This window comes from Colletotrichum siamense, assembly GCF_013390195.1.
Source record: "Colletotrichum siamense strain Cg363 chromosome Unknown KSG_Cg363_contig04, whole genome shotgun sequence".
Lineage (NCBI taxonomy): Eukaryota > Fungi > Ascomycota > Sordariomycetes > Glomerellales > Glomerellaceae > Colletotrichum > Colletotrichum siamense.
The window spans coordinates 1,831,509-1,853,927 of record NW_023501017.1 but is presented as its reverse complement, the minus strand read 5'-3'; the positions used below and the strand labels follow the sequence as shown (position 1 = coordinate 1,853,927).

Sequence of the window (22,419 nt, the reverse complement as noted above, 5' to 3'; positions counted from 1 at the left end):
GTGCCATTCCTGTTGTAGAATAGAAAAAGGGGTATAATTGTATAATCAAGCCGTCGCCGCCTCTCCCTCCGCCGCTTTCGTTGACGTATCCGTCCCGGGTGGTGTATTTGTGGCCTCCGCTGCCTTCATGGCTTCCTTTCGCCTCTGAGCTTCCAACATGCGCGCCTTGAGATCTTCCCATTTGGGCGGTGCTCGAGGAGCAGCGGGTGCTGGTGCTGGCGCAGGCGCAGGGTCGGGAGTCGGGGCGCCGTCTGCCTTGCCCTTCTTCCGAGCCTTCTTCTCAGCCTTCAGCCGCCTCTTCTCGTCCAGTTGCCTCTGCAGCTCCGCCAGCTTCTCATCGTATTCGTCCGGCTCTCTTTCCCTCTCCATGCGCTCCAGCTGCTCCTTCTTGAATCGTTCGGCCTCCTCGGCCATTCGCCGCTGGCCCTCCGCACGAAGCCGGGCCTTCTCGCGCTCCATCTCCCGTTCGCGCTCTTCCTTGTCGAGACGCTGCCTCTTGGCCTCCTGCTCAGCGGCCTCGAGCTCGTCGATGACGCGCTTGCGGGCCCCCTCCACGCGCTGGCGCTCAGCCTTGCGCAGGAGGGCCGCCTTGCGCGCATTGTCGTACGCAGCGCGGGCAGCGGTGTCTAGGAGGATGTCGCGGGCGTTCTCGATGAGCTCCCACTTCTCGGGGTCGAATGCGTCCTTGGTCTTGTCGGGATGGTACTTGAGGGACTGTTTGCGCCACGCGCGCTGGATTTCCTTCTCGTCCTTCGCGGACGCTTCGATTTGGAGTAGCTCGTAGAGATCGACATTGTTTGTCGAGTATTCCTGCGCCTTAGCGAGGAGGTCCTTGTTGCTGTCTACCATTTCCGGATATTCGTTGGCAGGTAGGTGTTGCGATGTGAAAGATGTTCAACGACGGAAGGGTTGAACTGCCAAGATAATCCGGTGGTCGCGTAAGAATGTGGCAGGTGGCACGGGCGCTCTAGAAAGGTGGGCCCGGGATTTACGTCCGTACACCAACACCAACACCTTCTGTGTTTCTTGTTTCTTGCACTACCATCTCTTGCACCATCGACAGAAACCCAAGATGAATTCGCTGTTGCGTATTCTTGCGTTTTCTTTTGCCAATTTCCGTCCTTAGAATTCTATTGCAAAATCCTAATTCTCTGCAGATCCTGAGTCAAACGAATCCTCGACTCAGTCTATTCGGCCATGCTGAGTTTCTTACCTCCAAGCAATGTGAATACGAGCCTCATTTCTGCGGCTCTCAGTATTTACAACATCAATGCAGAGGCCCTCCAAATTGATGTGAAAATTTCTAAGGCTTCAATTGCACGTATTCTCGAAGAATCGCCTTCAGACGCCTTCTCTCAGAAGCTACTGTTCCTTTGAGTTAGACGGCATCGTCGGGCTCTATGGATGGCGTTCCGGCAGCGCCTGGCTTAAAGTACTCCCGTACTCCAGCAAACCACAGCGCCAGACACATGGATCTGCACACTCTGCTCGATCTTACGTCCGTACACCTTCGCCGTTGCTTGGCGGCGGTTCTGATCTGATCTAGAAACCACATGGCATTTTCAACCGTTCTGCAAGGATGCGATGGATGTTCGAATCCCCATCAACACTTGGGTCCGTGATGTCTCGGAATGCGTAGGTTTCCTCTCAAGTCTACTCATGTCCAAAGCTCTCCTCCGTAAAGTCGAGCATGGTAATGGCATACTCAAATACGGATCACAGATTACTGAACTTCCGTTCGCCCGACCATGACCCAGATGCAGTCTTACACAAATCACTCCCATTTCTGCTCTGCAGCAGGCAAATCACCCTTCCTGAGAGTCATGCAATTCATTCTACCACCAGTTGCATGCCTATGGCTGACTCCCTGGCGTTGCTGAATGTGCAGAGTCTTTGTTACCGACCACGAGTTCAACCTCCCTACTTGACCTGATGCGGCCTGTTGCCATTCGCCCTCGACGCCCTCGAAGAAGGCTTCTCAGGCATCCCGCCATACTCTTTTCGTCCGAGGTCTGCTCAAGTGGAAGGGCCCAGAAAGACACGCGAGAGCCATCGTGTCCCCCCAGCTCACAGGTCACAGTTCTCACAGCCCTCGTGTCAAATTTTGGAGCGCTCGTATCCAGCACCAGGGTTTGTGTGGATGACTTTGACGCTCTCGACTAGCTCGCCAGATTCCATGGCTTTCACGAGAGCGACGACGTCGGGACCACCCATGTGTTTGTTCAATGCATCCTCGTCAGCGTATCTGGTTGGGATCGTCAGTTGATCTCCCGCTTCCGCCGACGTCAGGAGTTCTTCCACTTACGTCTCTCTCACGACGAACTCCTCGAGACCGCCGTTCTTGTCCTTGAGCCCCCTGTGGATCTCGTAGCGCAGAGTGCCTGGCTCGTTGGCTTTGGAATAGTTGACGCAGTTGCTGAAGAGCTGGAAAACCTGGTTTCAGGACGTCAGAACTGCGCTACTCGTCTCGGAGTGAGACAGGTGGCCGCTGAGACGCCCGCTGGGGGGGTGAGGTAATGGGTGCACACAAGGCAGCATGCCGACCGGGTCGCACTCACTTGTTCCGCCTTACCCGGCTTGGGAGTGATGACAGCCGTTAAGTCGAGGAGTTGGGTGGACATGGTGAGGGCCACACCTTTGTCCCAAGGCGTCGGGTAGATTGGGCAAGATTGGGTTGAGAGTTTGACTCTGATGCAAGTCGACCGGGTTGGTGGCCGCCACTGATGAGTTCAGTCAAGTATGGTGAAAAGTCTCGACAGCAACGTTGGTAGACACGAGCAGCGACAAAAAGAGGCTTGATCTCGGTTTCGGTACCATCTGAACCTTGGGCGGAAGTTGTCAAAGACTTTTAAATGGCACTAGGTGTTCGGGGACCACAGACACTCCGTGTGGAGGCCGGAAAAGGTTAACCACTGTCGACCCGGAAGCGAACTACATCATTTCCGGAGCAAAACCACATGGCCCGGCGAGGGACCGAATGGCCGGGCGGGGGTCTTGGCCTTTCCCGTGCTAGCCCGTCCATGCAGTGTCAGCGTCCTCGCCAACACCAGTCGCCTGAGTTTGACTAGATGTTGGATCTGTAACACGATGTCTTGCTGCATCGCCGGACTGGGAATAACCTCACAGGCAGATGACGCCCAAGACGTATGCAACGAGCGAGTCGGAGTCTTGGAGCTCTCCGACAGAATGTTTCAGCACTCCCACGTTCCTCTGAGGAATCCTGAGACGTCCCCCGAGATACTAGCGGCTACCTCAAGCGCGGTCTTCCACTGCCACCAGTCTGGAACACCCTGAGCGATCGGGGCGCCTTCCCAATTGCTCTCAGAAGCCTCCCAGCACGCCGGATCCTCGATGGCTTACGGGCCCCCACCTCCACCGGCTTGGCAGTTTTCGATGAGATGAAGATTCTTCAGCGCCACTGACTGACCCCCCAAAACTTCGTTGTCAACCCGAACCAAACCCTCGGGTAGCGTGCGCCACCAGCTGAAATGATACGATGAACTCATCGTTGCTGGTCCCCGATCTGAGACCTGCCACCCAAAGCTCTGGGTCCAACGGATTCTGCTTTACCCTTTTGCATGTTTGTCTCATGGCAAGTGTCTTCGGGGGTCTCAAGCCCAAACCGCCTTCCGAACGAATCCCCATCGCTCCAAACCCCCTGCGTTGATCCAGAGGCGCACACTTGGCTAGTTCAAATGCCATGTTTTCTTCCCTTCATGCCATATCCGCATCTCCTGCTTTTCATATAAGCTTCATTTCAATCCTCTTCAATCTTGAGATTCAATTTGGTCTTCACCCTCAGCCTCAACAGCCAGGACTGCAAGCAAGTCCAAGAACACACGAAACCATCAACGTGTAGATGCAAGCCCCAACACCCACGAATATCCACAGCACGACATCGATTCTCTAAAAGATCAGCTTCATATCATCAGCATCGCCATGTCGCCTACTCAAGTCATGATGAGGCCCTGCCCTTCGCCCTTCCAGCTGGACGGATCATCAGAGACATACTTCATGAGGTACCCTGGATCAGGTCAGCAACCCCGGCATCCGACAGCACCCACCACGTTCTAATATGCCAGCAGCTGCGCTCCCGTCTCCTTCGGTTGAGCCTCTTCCCACCAAACAGGAGCTTCTCGAACTGTGCGACACCGTCCGAACCTCTCTTCGCCAGAACAGAAGCCTGGGCCCCAATGCAGACAGGATCCAGAGCCTCCTCGAGAGGGCCCTCAAGGAAGAGCTGCGCCACACCCCGATCCTCGACTTCGAGACTCTGCAGTACGCCCGCCTCGACAAGCTCCTCGCCGACATCGTCGACCCCGCCAACCGCCCTTCGCCACTACCTCTCCGCTTCCGCGCCGACATGGCCGTCGCCGAGAGCCTGCAAAAGATGTGGCGCGCGCGCTTCCGCGACCAGTACTTCGCCATCGACCAAGTCCGCCAGCGCAGCCTCTCTGTCGGCGGCGAGATGCGCGACATCAGCTTTACCGCTACCGGCAAGGATCCCCTCGAGTCCTGGACTGTCCAGACTAGATGCCGAGACCCCATCTCCGAGCTCGAGGTAAACCAGCAGTTCGAGCCTGGCCAGTTAGTAATGCCCATCTTCATCACATGCACTTATACTTACAAATCGCAGCTGGTGGCTGAACTTGGCCTGCGCCCACCGTGACGGCATCCTCGGCACCGCAGTCGAGAAGCCCACCAAGAGCAAGTACGGCATCACTGCCCTCCCTCTCCTCACCGGCCGCGAGGAGCACATCCGCGGAAACCTCTACCGATACGTCCGCGAGGGTCGTCTGTCCGACATGCACGTCTCCCTCCTCACCCAAGTCGGCACCCAGATCCGCATCCTCAGGGGCTACCGCCTCAAGAGCACCCTTGCTCCCCAGGCTGGTGTGCGATATGATGGCCTGTGAGTACTGTTGCTTGCTTACACTCTTTTGATCTTCGACTAATTGGGCCTTAGTTACACCATCCGCCAGTACGGCAACAAGCTGGACGCCACCACCGACAAGTACCGCCTCGAGCTCCTTCTCGAGCGTGTTAACGGCCAGAAGGACCTCGAGCAGGTGCAGCAGATCCCCCGCCCGTCGCAGATCGACGAGTGGCAGGCGTTTAAGAAGGTCGAGGCCGAGATGGTCCGCCAGCGCAAGGGGGATGACGGCCTGCTCGACTTCAAGATGCGCAAGGAAGAGGAGCGCATCGATCGCGAGCACTGGAGGCGCGCGAGTGAGTTCAAGGCCTCTCTTTGCCAGGAAGGATGCGGTCTGGGACTCATCATACCTGTTTAAACTGGGCAGAAACGTTAAAACGGAGGAGAAGGCAGCGCTGGGCCTTGATTGATTTCTCACGAATACCCTGTATTACCTACGACACCTGTACCACTACCACCTTATGATTAATGATGACGAATGATGAACCATGCCCAAGCTTTTTGTATACTGTGCCCTCTTATTTGATTTGTCTACCCAGGCGAGGTGGCTGCTTCGATAGGCGGCGATTACACGACGAAAACATCACGGGCAGTTCTTCAACCTGTGGACGACGAGAACGTCCATCGTATCGAAATCCCACAGATGCAATAGAAGCATGCCAAAAGAGGACCGAATGATGAAGCACATGCTGACCGAGAAAGGGCGGCGGTCAAGTTTGCATCATGCCCCGTAGAATACAGAACAAGATGAATTTCACAATCATTCCAAAGCATCAAAATAGAAGCAGAACATAAAATGATACTGTGCAAGTCTGGATATACAACCCGTGGTCAAAGATGCAGTCTAAGAAGCATGTGGGCCCGTTTCCCAAAACGCCGAGGTTTTCTGTTCGAGGCTCCCATCGTGCAGTTTTCAATCCAATTTTGCACCCTCAAAGAGTATGATGCGAGTAATAAAAATTGCATCGTCGTGATCGCAAGAATCAGGAGAAGCCGATGCAATAGAAACGCAAAAAAATTGGTAGCTTCTCTTTGATTGAGCGTGTCATCCTTAGTGCAGGGGCCATGCTAATCTTCTCTGTATCGTTTCAAATTGACCAAATGCCCGAAGGCGAGAGTAAGGGAATATAGACCGATACATAAGGGCAGTTGGAGATGTGAGTCAGCAGGGTGGTGGCGACAGATGTTGGCCAGTGCTCGCGGTTGCCTGAGGTGCTGACCGACCGTGCTAAAGATCCCGGCGAGAACATCCCAGCGTTCTTCCAAGGTGGTCGGTGTGGTAAGCCTGAGGTACACTTTTAATGGGATACAATGGGATACCCAGCTGATACCTTGGGCAATCGATCGCATAGAGTGACCCACGCTCTGGTCGAATCGACAAGATTGCACTTGGACCGAACTTGGACCATCTAATCACCCTAGACAACGTGAGCAAGCTGGTTTTCAAACAAAACATCGTATTGAGTATAATTACTGTTCAAAGAGGAGGCAGTCCAAACGCGGCGTCGGTATGCGTCGTCTGCCGGCGATTGCTCCCCAGGTCCAGATTCTCCTCAACCTCTGCCAGAATCTCCTGGCTCAGCAGGCTACGCCATGTGTACATCTTGGACGGTTCCCCTTTCGCGCTAAACGGATACCCTGTGGGAGACATCAGCTCCATCTTCACCAACTTGTCGTACTCCCATATGAACAGCCCCAGCCGGCGGAACGGTTGCAGAGGAACGCCGCGGATGGGCGAGGGCGGGAAGTGTCGGAGGCGTATGTTTGCGTAAACCCATCCGACGGGGTTTTGACTCATGAGATAACCGCGAGTATGGCCTGCCGGCTCGTCAACTGCGAGAGGCGGCGCGGGCTCTGGCCATTCTGTGACTGAGGCCTTCGTAAGCGGACACGGCAGACTCGACGAGCTGCTCTCCCCTTGGATGCGGTCGACGAAGTCCGACACCGTGAAGAACTCCTCCTTCTCATAACGCAACGCGCCGTATAGGCCCTCCGCGGAGAGCGGACCGCGTGTCTCATCCATCTTCCAGCCTAGGCGGTTCTCCGAGGTTGCCCGTTGGAGTTCGTAAAGCAGCTGCAGCCTCCAAAACCCACGCGTCACCCTGTGCTCTTCGATCCAGACGGGCGGGCCAATGTCATCGGGACTGTACGGGCGGCCCGCGTAGCGATTCTTCCAAGTCTTGTACACCCACCCGCGCATGTCGCCTTCTGCGTGCGAAGGAGTCGCCGAGAGCCATTGTTCACGGTAATAGGAGAGACAAGCTGGGGTCAGATAAGCAATGCGGCGAGCGATCTGAAGGAGGCTCCTGATGGCTCCTGGTTTTTGGCGCTGGTAAGTACGGGTCAGAGGTGGGATGCTGCTGTAGAACTGCCCCCGGCCGCTATGTTGCATGTGATGGTTGGCCCGCTTGACAAACGCATCAAGGGATGTTGCTGGTGGGTCATCTGCTGTTGCTGTTCGGACAATGGCGACGAGTCGGATTAAACCAAACACTTGGGGCGCTGTTGAGTTTGCCAGGACGTGCTCGAAAGCCTCAGGGCCCATGGTCGGGCTATCAAAGATGCGGGATACGGATGGAGAAGCCGTCATGAGATAATAGAGTGTCCTGAGATCGGCAATGTACGAGATGACCTCTGACAGAATCTCAGTCGGAAGACTGTCCAGTGAAGCGGGCGTTAAGGCCATGACGGATGGCTGAGGTACTTGGGTCACGACGTGTTTTTGGATGGACGATATGGATCGCTGCTAGATAGTGAGGACGTGTTTGTTAGCTTGAGAAAGGCCATGTTTGAGAATTGGAGCGCGTCCGATGATAGCGTGAGACTCGTGGTGTTGCTCTCCGACATGGCGGCGGCGGCTCGGGTCATCTCCCCCGCATTTCGTCACACCCCTCTCCAAGGGTGTTGGTTGGTGGGGTGAGAAACAGAGGGTGTGCCTTAACCCCCACCACCGCATGTGGTCAACCCAATTTTCAACACCACCATCACGCCAACTTCACGCAGCCAGCATGGGTAAAAACGACAAGAAGCCCGCCGACAAGAAGGACGGCGGAAAGTCCGGCGGCGGCAAGAAGGGAGGCAAGGGCGAGAGCGAGGACAAGGGCGGCAAGGCGAAGGGCGCGCAGTCCATCAACGTCCGCCACATTCTGGTGAGCGCAGGCTTGAGTTGAGGGTTTACTGAGATTTCATCTGACGAGGGGTTCAGTGCGAGAAGCATGGAAAGAAAGAGGAGGCCATGGCCAAGATCAGGGACGGAGCCAAGTTTGACGAGGTTGCGAGGGAGTTCTCTGAAGACAAGGCCAGGCAAGGTAAGAAACGAGTGACCGGGTGACTCACCAACGACATGAGGGGTAATTGTTCTGATTGCTCGATAGGAGGCTCGCTGGGTTGGAAGACGAAGGGTAGCTTGGACCCCAAGTTCGAGGACGTCGCATTCGCTCTCGCGACAAGCTCAACATCAAGCCCTGTCATCGGGGAGGCGAAGACGGAATTTGGCTACCACATCATTATGGTTCGTACACTGATTACAGCCGCCTCTAGGTGTTGTTACACATATGCTGACCTACGACCAGGTGGAGGGAAAGAAGTAGATTCCCGGGCAGCGGCCCACATTCATAGCATCACATCACTAAAAGCATCCAAAAGTGCGCGAGTAATTTGGTTCAAGAGTGCCCAATGCCGTTTCTCTTTGTTTGCCCTGATGCAAGATGACCTGACCTCCAGAGGGAGTCCTCCATTTTTTGTTTCGAGATGCCAGCTGAAGAAGCTAGAGTACAACCGAAAGATTCGTTCGTTGCGGCGGTTCCAGATTTTCCCCGTCGCCCCTCTATACCCCCGTCGTGACGCCCAAATTCAAATCATGAAAGCCAACCCAAATTTACTGCTCGGTCTGGAAGTAGTTGAGGAGGATGGAGCGCTCCTGGGACTCTTCACCCCAGTCCTTGACGACGACGCAAGAGCAGTTGACGACCTTGCGGGCGTTACCCTCACGGTCCAACACGCCTGTCTCCCTGTTAGTCCACGCCCTCCTCCAATATCGCATCCGTCGTCGCGGGGTAACTCACAAAGACCAGCCCACTCGCCGAGCTGCTTGCCGTCGGGAACCTTGATCAGGGGGATCTTGTGCTCGGAGCAGAGAGCAATGACGAGCTTCTTGTAGGCCTCCTCCTCGCAAGCCTCGTTGAGGACGCACATGTGGGCCTGGCGGCGGTCGAGGGCCTTGGAAGCCTCACGGAGACCGCGGGCAAGACCGTCGTGCATGAGGGCCAGCTTCAGAACACCCTTGAGGGCGTCCAGAACGGACATCTGGCCCTTGGAGCCAGCATCGGCGGAAACCTCGACCTCCTCGGCCACCTCGGGGGCGTTGTTCTCTTCTACGTCCGACTACAACAATTGCGCAACCCATCAGTCAGCGAGTCTGATCCTGCAACGACAATGGAGAAGGGGCGCGAAGCCCCTATGAAGGAAGCCTGGGGGGAGGGTCTCGATCGGCCTCGCCCGCACGCCGCATAGTTTCCAATGGCCCGGCACCTCTCAATTGAGCACGCGACGGACAATGCGAAAAGGCGCGGCGAGGGGGATTCGTGCGGGGGGTAGTCGGCGGAGACTCACCATCTTGGAATTTTGCGTCAAGTCTCTGTCGGTGCGATCCTCGAAGAGTGGTGTTGTGATGTGTATGGGTAGTTTATGAATAAAATGGTGCTTGTGCGATTCCACGGGAGAGGAGTTCAGCGCTCGAAAAAATTACAGAGTACCAGAGATCGCTTATTGGCTGGCCGGTGGGGTCGCCCAACCGTGCGCTTAGGGCAATTTTTCTCGGGCACGGACCACCCACAACCGAACTGGCGAATTTTTTTGCCTGGGTTTGGTCCACGACAGCTTCGCCCTTTTCCGCTCTTCTTCTCCATCCCGATCTCTATCCATCGCCAATTGCCTAACCTTCAGCGGCACCACTACTCAACGAGGTACGTGCAAAGATGCTCATCATGCCGCCTTGATCAAAGCAGGAACTCTCGCCTTTTCCTTGATGCCGGAGAGGAGCAATCAGACGAGTCGCGCGCGACACACGAGAACACGATGATTTCTTCGAGGCCTCTGTTGCATGCCGCCGACGACGATGATGACATCTGATACGCTCCTCTCTTCAGCAATGAGCTGGCGGAACCCTCTCCTCGATCAAGGCTTGTCTGCCTGGGAGGGCACTCTCCACGCTCAACAGGCCTCGGAAGGCTAACATTTACTTCTCCGCTGGCAGATACCTCATTTCACAAGACTTGAGAATCTCCGCATTCACCAACCGCCAAAATGGTCCGCACCTCCGTTCTCCACGATGCTCTCAAGAGCATGAACAACGCCGAGAAGGCCGGCAAGCGCCAGGTCCTCATCCGCCCTAGCTCCAAGGTCATCGTCAAGTTCCTCCAGGTCATGCAGCGCCACGGTATGTCACGACAGCTTCCTATCCATCTGCTATACCCTTTTTCTATCTTTCTTTCTTGGAGGAATATGGGCCTGTACATTCGGCATGATAACTAGGGCGACCGTCTCTTTCACTCCCACGACCCAGCCCCTATAAGTTGCCGATATATTGAACGCGGAGATCTTACACCTTTTTCGGATTTTACCTCGTGATGTCAAAGTTTTAGTCTTCCGCAACACATCGCTAACATCTTGCAGGATATAGTATGTACTTCACGACATGATGTTTAGTTCTCCGATACTGACTACCTCAAATTCTCTGAGTTCGAAGAAGTTGACGACCACCGCTCCGGCAAGATTGTCGTCCAGCTGAACGGCCGCCTCAACAAGTGCGGTGTCATCTCCCCCCGCTACAACGTCCGCCTCGCCGACCTCGAGAAGTGGGTTGTCAAGCTGCTCCCTGCCCGTCAGTTCGGCTACGTCATCCTCACCACCTCCGCTGGTATCATGGACCACGAGGAGGCCCGTCGCAAGCACGTTGCCGGCAAGGTCATCGGCTTCTTCTACTAAGCGGATCGGGATATCAAAAAATGGATGATGAAAAATGGGGCATGGATTTTCAAGGCGTTTGGGGGGAAACATTTGGGTTAGCCATGGCCGGATACCAGCGGACGCCATCGAGCTAGGATCTCATTTACACCAAAAGCAATGAACTTCAAGCAAGACCCCCACCAATACGACCACTCTTTCTGTGCCATACTATCGTGTACGTGTGTGCGTGTGCTGTGTAAGCCACTGTTATGAGATGCGAAAGAATCTGGATCGGATTGAACCGAGAACGTTGAAGGAGTTCGACCTATTGCAAGTACGTCGCTCGACCAGCCGAGTCAAACGATGAGGCGAATCTGGAAACGAGCTCGTTTATCTCACGTCAAGGCATGTTCCCGTTGCTTTTGCAGAACCCTGAGCTGGGGTTGGAGAGTAATACACCTGACGCCGGAGTTCTACAAGGCCGTTGCACCCTTGAAACTGGTCTGCATACCTACATGATGGCTGCGAGGGTAGGCTCGGATTCTCGTTCTCTTTCCTTCTTCAACAGCACGTCGGCTCAATCGGCACGATAGAAGTCTCTAGATCGAGCCGATGCCGGTCAAATTCTTCACGTAGTCTCGGTCTTCCAAACGATTCCCCATGATTTCAAATCACCAAAAACTTTGCGTGGAGTCCTGGTGGGCTACCCAGGCTAAGGGAAACGGGCCCGCAAGCGATGTTTGTCCCCGGCCTCGGCTCGGCAGAGAGGTCGGAGCCAGGTGCCAGGAGGCCCCGCAAGAGGGAAGCGAGACGGAACCTCACCACCACGGTGGGTGGCATGCGAACCAGAGAGACTAAAGTGACTAACTGCTGAGCCTTGCCGGTTTCGAATGGCCTTCTTTTTCGTTTTGGAAGGTTGTACCGTGATTGTTGCTTTTGCGGGATTTCCGCCTTGCTTTCCGCCTGCTACTCTGGGTTGATCATGGACGGTCTTGTTCGGAAGAAGCAATTGCGGGACACTGGGCGCGCGTCCATCACTCCCGCAGACGACAATCGCCAAAATTCATGATGGTTGGGCAGGTGAGAGTAGTTGACCATCCGCGTTGAAGCTTGGCTCTCTGGTTAAATGGTCTGACACATCTATAAATAAGAGAGGGGAAGAGGCGCACACATGCGGTGTGAATTAAGGCTAGATGTGAATACCGTGAAGCTTGGGTTTATTTATGGAATATCACGTCTTGGTAGCGGCAGCATAGTTGAGAGGCTGGAGCAAGATGGGATGACGGGAAGTCAAATGACGGCCATCCCTCCCACCGTTTTCTGTTGTGCTAATGTAGACACGATCATTGGCTGGGGCGGGTCAGCGGAAAAGGAAGCAAAGAGCTCTGTGCGATCGATGAATTGCGCGCCATCGGTACGTAGTGCCCTGGCTGCCCCTCAAACCCCGGCTCCGTCCCGGACAGACCTCCGGGAGGTTGCAGTGCGCTCCCCTGCAGGGCACGTTTCCTTGGACTTGTTTCCCTCTGCTCGTCCCAACCTTTAGATGTTTGCGCATGTGTGACTTGCGTTGAATATTTGCATTTGCTTTCGGTGTGCAGCTGCCAAATCATCCAGATTTGCAAACTACAGGGCTTCTCGGCTGCTGTAACGGAACCAAGAGTCGGCATCTGTGTAATTGGATGTGCCCGTCTTTCTGAACGCAAGAAGACATGTAGTTCTCCCAGCTCTCTAGAGACTTATCGCTCGAAAAAGAGTACATCTAATTTGCGTCATTATCGTAATTTCGCATCTCTAACATTCTCCTCGAGCCATTTCAAGTCTTCCTACACTCGATGCCGCCTCCGGAAAGTGCCGAGGGCTCTTTATCCTGACCCAATCCCTGGAGAACAGTCTCATTTCGCGGCCATGATGAACCGCGAGCGAGCCGCAATTCAATCACCACCAAGATGCCTCAGAGTATTATCCCGGCGCAATGAGCCTGCCGCCTGCGACCGTTCATCTGGCCCAGACGAACCTCAATCCTGGGACTCACACGGAAACTTTTTGGATGGACTGCGCTGCAACCCCCCATCCGTGGAACCCCCGTTCACGCGATCCCAAGGCGGCAGCAACAACCCCGGTCTCTCGCTTCGACTGAGGTGATTTGTATTACAGAGGCCCGGGCAACGCAGCACCATATTTTCCTCCCGGGTGATCAGCGAGGAACGGCCCCACCAGAGGGCCCGCACGATGACGATGGCGGTTCGGCCTTGTCAACCTCAACCTCAACCTCATGCAGCGAGCTCTTTTCCTTTTCCATCCCAGCGCCGGGATTTGAATCTGCATGCGGATTTGGTCTCCTGTCTCATTCGCCCGCCTCTCTGTTTACTTTGCAGCAATGGGACTTGGCAAAAGTACCCGGGCCTGACCATCACACTTGAGCATGTCTAGAGAACGCTTCAAGTCCTGGTCGACGAGGGTCCCCGGGACCATTTCATCTCTCAACGGCCCTCCCGTAGGCCAGGTTTACTAGCCCCCAATCCCATCCCAAATCGACTTCTTGCTTCCCCATTCTTCGTCATAGACTAGACATAGCGGACAGACGGTCGTCTCCACGGCCGTTCTTCACTCCCATTGCCATCCCAACATTACGCACGCCGCGGCCGGTACCTTGCTCGGCGGCCACCGGTCCATCGCCTGAGCCGCTTCCCCCTTCAATGTCGCACAAAAGTCACCACGAGACGACGCGGTCGCTTCTGTGTTTTGCGTTTTCCCTTGTACACGGGTGCTGGGCCAAGACCCAGGTACCAGCCCTCCTGGAAGCACACAGACTCGCACAGACTTGGGATGATGGCATCGTCCGGTGCCGGGCTTCGATCTCCCGCAGCCGCATGTTCTGTTCCTAGCTTGAACTAATCTAAGTAAGGCCAAGCAGCGCCGCCGCCCTCCTGGGCCTCACAACTGCCGCAACGGCGCCCCGTCCACCCCCCTTCCAACCACGCTCCATCGCCCTTCTCACGCCAGCACTAGACAACCCGGACCGAGCTCTAGCCCCTCCAATAGCCCACGTTGTCTAGATGTAACCTTATATCGAGCGTAGGCTGGATCCATGGGCCATGGACGGTAGTACTGTCAATGTTTTGCCTGCCTCGCCCGTGAGGCACACAAACTGCGGCCAAGGCATGCCATGAGCACACAACATCAGAGGTCCGGGACTGTGGGCGCTTCTGCGATGAATCACAACAACTCGTTTTCCAATCTCACAACATCTGTCACCCCTCTCTTTCCTCCTTGGGCGCCCCCCTTTTTGTGGGGGGCTCCTTGCCTGATGTGATTATGATGCTGTCATTCCTCAGTCCTGGCCGTGCCTCCTTCGCAGGAAGCAGTGCTGTTGTGCTCACCTGCCCCGGGATGTGGATGTGTTTTTGTTCTGGGCAAAGCTGCCTTCCTGCCTTAGTGCCTTTGCCGGGCCGGTGAAGACCTCCTCCACAAGCTTATGATTAGCAATACCGGCACAATTCTTGGGCTTGTGCTCTGACAAGTGTCATTCTCTTGCCGATCTGCCCTCGCATTGAGTTCATCATGCTTTTTCCCTAGTCGCCTTTAGCTTGTATAGAGCTCCGCTTGTCAATCCAGGCCTCTGGAGTTAATAAGTAGCCTGCCGCCCTCCATTGTTTCCTCGTTTTAGTCGATAATCTTGGAAAAGTACCAATCCTTACCGTATAAGACATTGGAAACGTTCCGTGGTCTGAAGCTGGTTCCGATATCCAGCAGGCGAGCTACTTGTCACAGTCAGCCCTTGGCGCACACCCAATATGCATACCACCCTGCTGCTGGCCGGTCTCGGCCTGGCCACCCTCTCCTCCGCCGGCTGCCCCTTTGCAGAACCGGCCAACATCAAGGCGCGCTCCGATGATGATGGCTCGCGCGATCACGTTGCGAGCTACGAAGTCGACGACAGCGAAGGCTACCTGACGTCCGACGTTGGCGGCCCAATCGAGGATCAGACCAGTTTGAAAGCCGGCATCCGCGGTCCGACTTTGCTAGAGGACTTTATCTTCCGCCAGAAGATTACTCACTTTGACCACGAGAGAGTAAGAATCTCCTGAGCTGTCGTTCGCTTTCATGGCTAACCAATGCGCCCACAGGTCCCTGAACGAGCGGTACATGCCAGAGGCGCCGGTGCCTACGGAACATTCACCAGCTATGGCGACTACTCCAACCTGACCGCGGCGTCATTCCTCAGTGAGAATGGCAAGGAGACGCCGACATTCGTGCGGTTCTCTACAGTCGCTGGATCCAGGGGAAGTGCCGATACAGCAAGAGACGTCCATGGTTTTGCCACGAGATTGTATGTACTGGCCAACATCTGGTGAACTTCATGCGCTAACGGAATAGCTTCACGGACGAGGGCAACTTTGATATCGTGGGAAACAACATTCCCGTGTTCTTCATTCAGGATGCGATCCAGGTGAGTGCCGGTTGAGAAAAGCACCAAAAGCACTGATCTGACGATCCATAGTTCCCCGACTTGATCCATTCCGTCAAGCCTAGCCCCGACAACGAGATCCCCCAGGCGGCTACCGCTCACGATTCGGCATGGGACTTCTTCAGCTCCCAGACCAGCACGCTGCACACCCTGTTCTGGGCCATGGCCGGATACGGCATTCCCAGAAGCTACCGCCACATGGTGAGTACGATTGTCTCGGAGTTCAGTAAACATGGCTAATAGCAATCTCAGGACGGCCACGGCGTGCACACCTTCCGCCTCGTAAAAGAGGACGGCACCTCGAAGCTCGTCAAGTGGCACTGGAAGACCCTCCAGGGCAAGGCGAGCTTGGTCTGGGAAGAAGCCCAAATTGTCTCGGGCAAGAACGCTGACTACCACCGCCAAGACCTCTGGGACGCCATCGAGTCCGGCAACGGCCCCGAGTGGGAGCTCTGCGTCCAGGTGCTGGACGAGGAGGACACCCTCAAGTATGGCTTCGACCTCCTGGACCCTACCAAGATCGTCCCTGAGGAGATTGCCCCTCTCCAGAGACTTGGCAAGATGAAGCTGGACGCCAACCCAGTCAACTACTTTGCAGAGACAGAGCAGATCATGGTATGTCTCTATCTCAGCCACTCCTGACCCTCAACTAACCAGCGGCAGTTCCAACCCGGCCACATCGTCAGAGGCGTCGACTTTACCGATGACCCCCTGCTCCAAGGCCGCATCTTCTCGTACCTGGATACCCAGATCAACCGCCACGGCGGCCCCAACTTTGAGCAGCTGCCCATCAACCGTCCAGTAACGCCCATCCACAACAACAACCGAGACGGCGCGGGCCAGAACTTTATCCACCGCAACAAGTACCCATGTGAGCCATGACCTTGTCCAGATGAGATGACTCGTTGCTGACCCAAGTGTAGACACGCCCAACACCTTGAACAGGGGCTTCCCCGCGCAGGCGAACCAGACCCAAGGACGGGGTTTCTTCACGGCCCCGGGACGCACCGTCACCGGCCACCTCGTTCGCGAGGTCTCCGACACCTTCGACGACCACTGGTCTCAGCCGCGCCTCTTCTACAACTCCCTCACGCCCGCCGAGCAGCAGTTCCTCGTCAACGCCATCCGCTTTGAGACAAGCCACCTCGAGTCCGACACCGTCAAGCAGAACGTGCTCACCCAGCTCAACAAGATCTCCAACGACATCGCCAACCGCGTTGCCGACGCCCTCGGTATGGCCCACCTCCAGCCCGATCCCAAGTACTACCACGACAACACCACCCAGGGCCTCTCTATCTTCGGCTCGAAGTTGCCCACCATCGCCACGCTCAAGGTCGGCGTGCTCGCCAGCCAGGCCGTCAACGGCTCCGTAGCCCAGGGCGCGCAGCTCAAGGACGCCTTCGCGGCCGACGGCGTCCTCGTCACCGTCATCGCCGAGAAGCTTGCCGACGGCGTGGACATGACGTACGCCCAGGCCGACGCGACCTCCTTCGACGGCGTCGTCGTCGCCAGCGGCGCCGAGAGCCTATTCAACGGCACCAACAAGTCGCCCCTTTACCCGGCCGGCCGCCCCGCGCAGCTCGTCATCGACTCCTACAGGTGGGGCAAGCCCGTCGGCGGTCTCAACACGGCGCTGAGCAGGTCTCCCTCGCTCGGCGTGGAGGACGGCGACGGCGTCTACTCGGCTGATGGTGTGAGTGCCCTCGTGGAGGACTTCAAGGCGGGACTGGCGACGTTCAGGTTCACCGATCGTTTCGCGATGGACTAAGGGTTGTCCGTTGCTGTCGGCAGGGGATAATTCTCTCTTCTTGTGTATAGTTTACGCCCGTCCACGTTGAGAATGAGGCATAGAGTACGACTTTTAGGTATCAATACAATCAACCATGAATTAGACCTGCCCCCGCCAATCCATACCTTTGAATGTATTCACGGATCTCAACGATTTGGAACGGATGAATGAGGAGGATACTGGGTCAATTCATTGTGGTCCGAGAACCAAAACGCCCGCCGTCCCTGAAAAAAAGTACCAACGTACGCGAATCGGATACTCTCGATTCGTCAAATCTCTACTAACAACACTATCATCACCTCCCTGTCTCCTCGTCCACACAGCCCTCCAGCGTCATCCCAGAAAACAAATCCTTTCCTCTTCTCGGACCTGCCGCATCTTGACATGAGTTTCCATTGCCTAATCCGTTTTTCTTGTCCTTTCGTTATTCCCACGTGCGTAGTATTCCTTCGCCCTGCGGCCTTTCCTTCGGTGCTTTGGTGTGGGTGCTTGTGTGCCGACTTGCCTGTGTACCACACACGTGTGTTTGCGAAAACAAACCACACACGTATTGGGACACAGGCAGCCCGAGGGAAGCGGGTAATCAAGTTTTTTTTTGAAAGAAAAATAAAGCGAAAACGCCAGCCCATTGGGACCTCTGCTCATTCTGATGAGGGAGATCCCGACCATGCATATAAGAATAGGAAGCGAGAAGGGATGTGAAGAAAAAATAAACCAACAAAAGTTTACATCGTGCTGTCGTCGCTGCCTTTGCATTACCATTCGTTTGGGAATACACCAGTAATAATAATAAGTAAAAAACGCAGCCGGCCCCTTTCATCGTGATCATCATAGGCTTCTTTTTTTGTGTTTTCGCAGCGCCGCCCTTAATTAGGGGCGAAGGTGGCAGCGCTGACAGTGCCAGGTTACCTCCCTTGAGGCCTCGAGCTGGTCATCTCGCCGTACCGTCCACGCTGCTGCGTTGTATCGTAGGCCTGCAGAACTCTCGTTTGGCTCTCGTCTGCCTGCGAGAAGGCATAGCCACGCTGCTTGCGCATGCGCTGTACTTGGCGCACCTTGCGAATAGCTTTTTGGAATTGCTCCATTCTTGATAAATGTTAGTTATCACATCCAACAACACGCAAAGGACTGCTACATACCTTGGTCTGTAATCTTGAATGTTGTACTTTTGAATCTCCTGGATGTGGTGGTAGGTTTGCGGCATGTACATGCGCTTGGCGAACTTCCAGGCAAAGTCTCTCAATAGACACATTATGGCCAGTGAGATGGTCTGCAACCAGAAGACGGGGCTGCTGTACAGTTTGGGAATGACACCGTGGTACTCGGCCGAGAATGGGATCATGGGCGCGACCGTACCGTAGAGAGCGATGAAGCCCCACCAGAAGAGCATGCTGCCGGGGATGGCAATGACATGGTACTTGGTCCAGTTGTTCGTAATCAGAGCGGCCTTGCCCAGGACGGTGAGAAGAACAGCGGCATAGAGTGCAGTACCCCAGACCCAGTGACCGGCAATCTGTCCGTCGCCCTGGATGAGGTCACCGTACCAGATGAGCTCGCCAAACACATAGAGGATGATGGAGTGGTAGATGGCATTGGCGACCCATTCGGCGAAGATCTTGATCTTGAAGAACTGGTTCTGCTGGCCCATGGTGTACAGCTGGGGGTAGCGGTCAAGAAGTCTAGCCGAGATGAACTGGTCAAGGATACCCAAGGCCAGGGGGGGTAAGACGGTGTAGAAAACGTTGTAGAATGACAGCGTCCAAGACTCGTAAATGACCGCGCCAGAGAAGACGTTTTGGAACGTGTACTGTGGATGTTAGCAAGCATGCAGTTAGGCGGGAGTAGGGGGAGACTAACCCAGAACTGGGTCATGTAGAGGGTGATGTTCTTGTAAAATGAGAACAAAATTGTCTTGGCGACACGCTGGTAACTCCAGGCACCGTGAACCAACAGGAGCTTTCTGAGGTAGCGGAACTGTCCAATAGAAACGTCGGCACTTCGGGCGGCCTGAAGACCTTCCATACCACTGATACCGACACCGATGTGAGCAGCCTGAATCATGGAGACGTCGTTGGCACCATCACCGATGGCGAGCAGGATGGACTCCTTTTGGTACTTCTTGACCAGCTTGACGACCAGGGCTTTCTGCAAGGGAGAGACACGGCAGCAAATGACTGCTTTGCACATGACAGCGAGGTCGAGGAAGAGCTTTTCCATGTCCTTCTCGAGAGCGAAAGTAAGCGACTTGCCGTCGATAATGAGGGCTAGGGTCTCCGTTTCGATTGTTCCATCACCTTGAGTTCGAATGGCGTCAATCTTCTTCTGCAGGTTGTCTCGGGTTGCGGCAGCGCTTTCCTCGTTGACAATGAGAAGCATCATATCCTCGCTAAGGAGCTTGCAACTCATGCCAATGTTGATGGCGGTCTCCTGACGATCACCAGTGAGAACCCACACCTTGATGTTGGCCTGCTGGAGCGTGTGGATAGTCTCAGGGACACCATCTTGGAGACGATCTTCAATAGCGGTCGCACCAAGGAGATAAAAGTCCTTCTCAATGAGCTCGGAGGCCTTGTCCAGCTCGTCGGCACGGTTACCACCGACCGTGGTGGATGCCTTGTCGTAGATCTGGTACCACTCCTGGAATTCCTGCTCGGGAACCTCGCGCATGGCCAAGCAGAGCGTTCTCAGACCCTCGGAGGCGTATTCTTCCAAGTGACGGAGGGTGGCTTCCACATGCGGGTTCTGGTCGTTGAGGCGCTCCAGAATGACAGTGTCGGCTCCCTTGCAGTAAACGCGAATCTTTCCATCGGGGCACCGGTAAATCGTCGACATGCGCTTTCGGGTTGAGTTGAATTCACAGACCGCCAACAGCTCGTATTCCATTTCCCGTCCATGCGCTTCGATAAAGACTGATCTCGGCTTGCGATCCGTGAAGACGTAGCCAAGCTCTGCCGCGCCCTCGACCAGGGCGCCCTCATCGGGAGAAGCTGCCTGGTACTTGATCTTGCCGCCCTTTTCGTCGCTTCGCTCGGGAATAACCGTGTGGCAGGTAGCCAGCAGAGACAAGAAGTGGTCAATGACGGGGGCGGTTTCGTGGCTCTTGAGGTTCTCGGCCAACCGCTTGTAGTCGTGGATGCCTACTTCAACACCATCCTGGATCGTAGCCCTGAGGTCTTCCGGCACATCCTCTGCGTACTGAATTCCGCCGATTGAAGCCTGCTTGAACTCCATCATGTTGCAGGTAAGGGTACCGGTCTTGTCGGAGAAGACATACTCAACCATGCCAAGTTCCTCCACCAAGCTGGATGTTCTGCAGTTTGCCGGGGTGTCCGTCTTGTCGTAGTAGATATCCAGGTCGTCGTTGATAAGAATGCCATGCCAGTACTTGACCATCTCCAAAGTGACGAAAAGCGAGATGGGCACCAGAGAGGAGAACAAGACCCAGTATGTGACCATGTCCTTAAAGAAGGTCTTGATGATGTCGCTCGCGGAACCTGTGGAGTCGAGCTGCAAGTAGGACAGGGCCTGTCCCTCAACCTTGCGCTGGACGAGATCGCCCACTGTGCAAATAACACTGAGGACGAGGAGGATGCCGACCAGGACCAAGACCAAGATGTTCAGCTTCTTCTCTACCTTTGTGCGCTTGATGGGTGCCGCTGTGGCGTTGCGCATGAGCTTTGTCTCGTGGCCAGTGAAGACAACGACACCGTGAATCCAGGGAGTGTTTCGCAGAGTGGCACCACGGAGGAGGAGCTGCTCGGGGTTCAAAGGCAGCTCTTTTTCTCCGCCGCCAGCCTGCATTGTCAAAGTAGCCTCATATGTGTACAAGCTGCTGTTGGGCTGCTCAGACTTGATGCGGCCGCCAAGCCTGCTCAGCTCGCTGGAGCTGACCATGGCACATGTCTCCGGGAGAGCTTGCTTGATCTTCAGGTTGGTCTCTCCGTCGAGGTTGGCTGTTTCGATATAACACAAGCCCTCCGGTTCGGAACTCGCAAGGAGAACAAGATCGGCGGGGAACGGCTCCTCGGATTCTACACGGATGATATCTCCCACTGAAACGTTGATCCACTTGGTCTCCTGGAAGCCGGTGCCGCGCAAGATGCGCGCCTTGGACGTGTTCAGCGCATTGTCAGCCTGTTTGCGACGGTAGTCCTCCACCAATTCCTTGCCCGCAGAGACCAGCATAACAATGAAGAGAGGGATAATCGTCGTATATCGGTTGGTAGGCGAGAGGTTGGGGATCTGCTGCAGCGCAGCCGTGAACAGGAAGAAAATGTTGGCGAACTTGGAGAACTGCTCGAAGAGGAACTTGGGGAGGAAGCTTGCGACATTGTATTTCGCCGTCGAGATGTGGTTGTCGACATACTTGTTCGCGGCGTTCGCAGGCGGGTTGTTGAGGTGGATGATTCTGGGGCCCAGAGTCGAGGGGTCCGGCTTGCTGCGACCGAAGCCAAACTTGAAGTTGCCCATGTCGAACTTCTTGCCCTGCTTGGCCTGTTGATCCGCGCCGGCAGCTCGTCCCTGGCCAGCCTCTGTTAAAGGAAGATCCATCTCCGAGTATCCTTGGCCCATGCCCAGTCTATTCTTCATGCGGCCAAAGAAGCCACCGCCCAGGCTGAGAACGCTGTTACGGTTCCGGGCGTTGGCCCTGCCGGAGGGATCCGCGACATTGTTCTGGCTCGTGGTAGCTCCTCCCTGTTGGTAGTAAGAATCGTGCTCGGTCGGGTAGTCGTCGAAGTCGTCGGCGTATCGCTGATAATTGTTCAATTCTGAAGTTTGGCTGTAATGCCTCTGCATGTAGGGAGTGCCGGAAGCAGCGCCGCCACCGACGCCGGGGGACGAGGGGCCGGCGGCTTGCGGTCTCAATGTCGAAGGTTGTTGCGCATTGTGTCCAGCTCCTCCAGCTCCTCCGCCACCAACAAAGTCGTCGTAGGATACGGAAGGGCGACCCTGAGCCTGGTCCTGCTCGTGGGCGTAGGATCGCAACAGGTCGTCATCGTTCATCGCGGATCGCTGTCCTCCACCGTAGACGGGTTGGTCGTTCTCCAGATCTAGTAACAGATCGTTGTTGGAAGGTCCTCCAGGAGGGCCTCCCGTCGGTCGTCCAGCCATGCGGGGGAGACTGGTTGTGTTGCTGTTGCTGGGCGATCAAGATGTGAAGGTGTCGGAATGTCCAGCATGCGAGGTCGGGGGGTTGGTGGATTAAGGTCGTGTTTCCGGACACATGAAGGAAGGAGCGATGGGAATCGAAAAAGGGCGAAAGGCGGCAAGCGCGGAGCGTTT

General features: G+C 55.5%; 9 protein-coding genes across 9 annotated transcripts; 4 read left to right on the top strand and 5 right to left on the bottom strand.

The window, feature by feature from the left end:
- Positions 1-45: 45 nt before the first annotated feature.
- cwf23 (Pre-mRNA-splicing factor cwf23) lies at positions 46-849 on the bottom strand (the record flags this gene model as incomplete). Its single annotated transcript, XM_036638296.1, has 1 exon — positions 46-849. One exon carries the CDS (start codon positions 847-849, stop codon positions 46-48), a length of 804 nt encoding a protein of 267 aa, XP_036496788.1.
- Positions 850-2,097: 1,248 nt separating this feature from the next.
- On the bottom strand, positions 2,098-2,621 carry CGCS363_v006446 (uncharacterized protein; the record flags this gene model as incomplete). The annotated part of the gene is made up of 3 exons (XM_036638295.1): positions 2,098-2,245; positions 2,306-2,433; positions 2,559-2,621. The coding sequence occupies 3 exons, from the start codon at positions 2,619-2,621 to the stop codon at positions 2,098-2,100; spliced, it is 339 nt and encodes a 112-aa protein (XP_036496787.1).
- Positions 2,622-3,939: 1,318 nt separating this feature from the next.
- On the top strand, positions 3,940-5,291 carry CGCS363_v006445 (uncharacterized protein; the record flags this gene model as incomplete). The annotated part of the gene is made up of 4 exons (XM_036638294.1): positions 3,940-4,033; positions 4,086-4,587; positions 4,637-4,912; positions 4,967-5,291. The coding sequence occupies 4 exons, from the start codon at positions 3,940-3,942 to the stop codon at positions 5,289-5,291; spliced, it is 1,197 nt and encodes a 398-aa protein (XP_036496786.1).
- A 1,119-nt stretch (positions 5,292-6,410) lies between these two features.
- CGCS363_v006444 (uncharacterized protein) lies at positions 6,411-7,619 on the bottom strand (the record flags this gene model as incomplete). The annotated part of the gene is made up of 1 exon (XM_036638293.1): positions 6,411-7,619. One exon carries the CDS (start codon positions 7,617-7,619, stop codon positions 6,411-6,413), a length of 1,209 nt encoding a protein of 402 aa, XP_036496785.1.
- A 322-nt stretch (positions 7,620-7,941) lies between these two features.
- On the top strand, positions 7,942-8,523 carry PIN4 (Peptidyl-prolyl cis-trans isomerase PIN4; the record flags this gene model as incomplete). The annotated part of the gene is made up of 4 exons (XM_036638292.1): positions 7,942-8,082; positions 8,139-8,241; positions 8,308-8,444; positions 8,506-8,523. The coding sequence occupies 4 exons, from the start codon at positions 7,942-7,944 to the stop codon at positions 8,521-8,523; spliced, it is 399 nt and encodes a 132-aa protein (XP_036496784.1).
- Positions 8,524-8,810: 287 nt separating this feature from the next.
- RPS12 (40S ribosomal protein S12) lies at positions 8,811-9,547 on the bottom strand (the record flags this gene model as incomplete). Its single annotated transcript, XM_036638291.1, has 3 exons — positions 8,811-8,935; positions 8,998-9,316; positions 9,488-9,547. The coding sequence occupies 3 exons, from the start codon at positions 9,545-9,547 to the stop codon at positions 8,811-8,813; spliced, it is 504 nt and encodes a 167-aa protein (XP_036496783.1).
- Positions 9,548-10,237: 690 nt separating this feature from the next.
- Positions 10,238-10,918, top strand: crp-27 (40S ribosomal protein S22; the record flags this gene model as incomplete). The annotated part of the gene is made up of 3 exons (XM_036638290.1): positions 10,238-10,370; positions 10,607-10,612; positions 10,683-10,918. The coding sequence occupies 3 exons, from the start codon at positions 10,238-10,240 to the stop codon at positions 10,916-10,918; spliced, it is 375 nt and encodes a 124-aa protein (XP_036496782.1).
- Positions 10,919-14,673: 3,755 nt separating this feature from the next.
- On the top strand, positions 14,674-17,115 carry cat-3 (Catalase-3; the record flags this gene model as incomplete). The annotated part of the gene is made up of 7 exons (XM_036638289.1): positions 14,674-14,952; positions 15,007-15,209; positions 15,257-15,329; positions 15,381-15,548; positions 15,600-15,962; positions 16,011-16,218; positions 16,271-17,115. The coding sequence occupies 7 exons, from the start codon at positions 14,674-14,676 to the stop codon at positions 17,113-17,115; spliced, it is 2,139 nt and encodes a 712-aa protein (XP_036496781.1).
- A 926-nt stretch (positions 17,116-18,041) lies between these two features.
- Positions 18,042-22,248, bottom strand: DRS2 (putative phospholipid-transporting ATPase DRS2; the record flags this gene model as incomplete). The annotated part of the gene is made up of 3 exons (XM_036638288.1): positions 18,042-18,222; positions 18,276-18,943; positions 18,994-22,248. The coding sequence occupies 3 exons, from the start codon at positions 22,246-22,248 to the stop codon at positions 18,042-18,044; spliced, it is 4,104 nt and encodes a 1,367-aa protein (XP_036496265.1).
- Between the last annotated feature and the right edge of the window lie 171 nt (positions 22,249-22,419).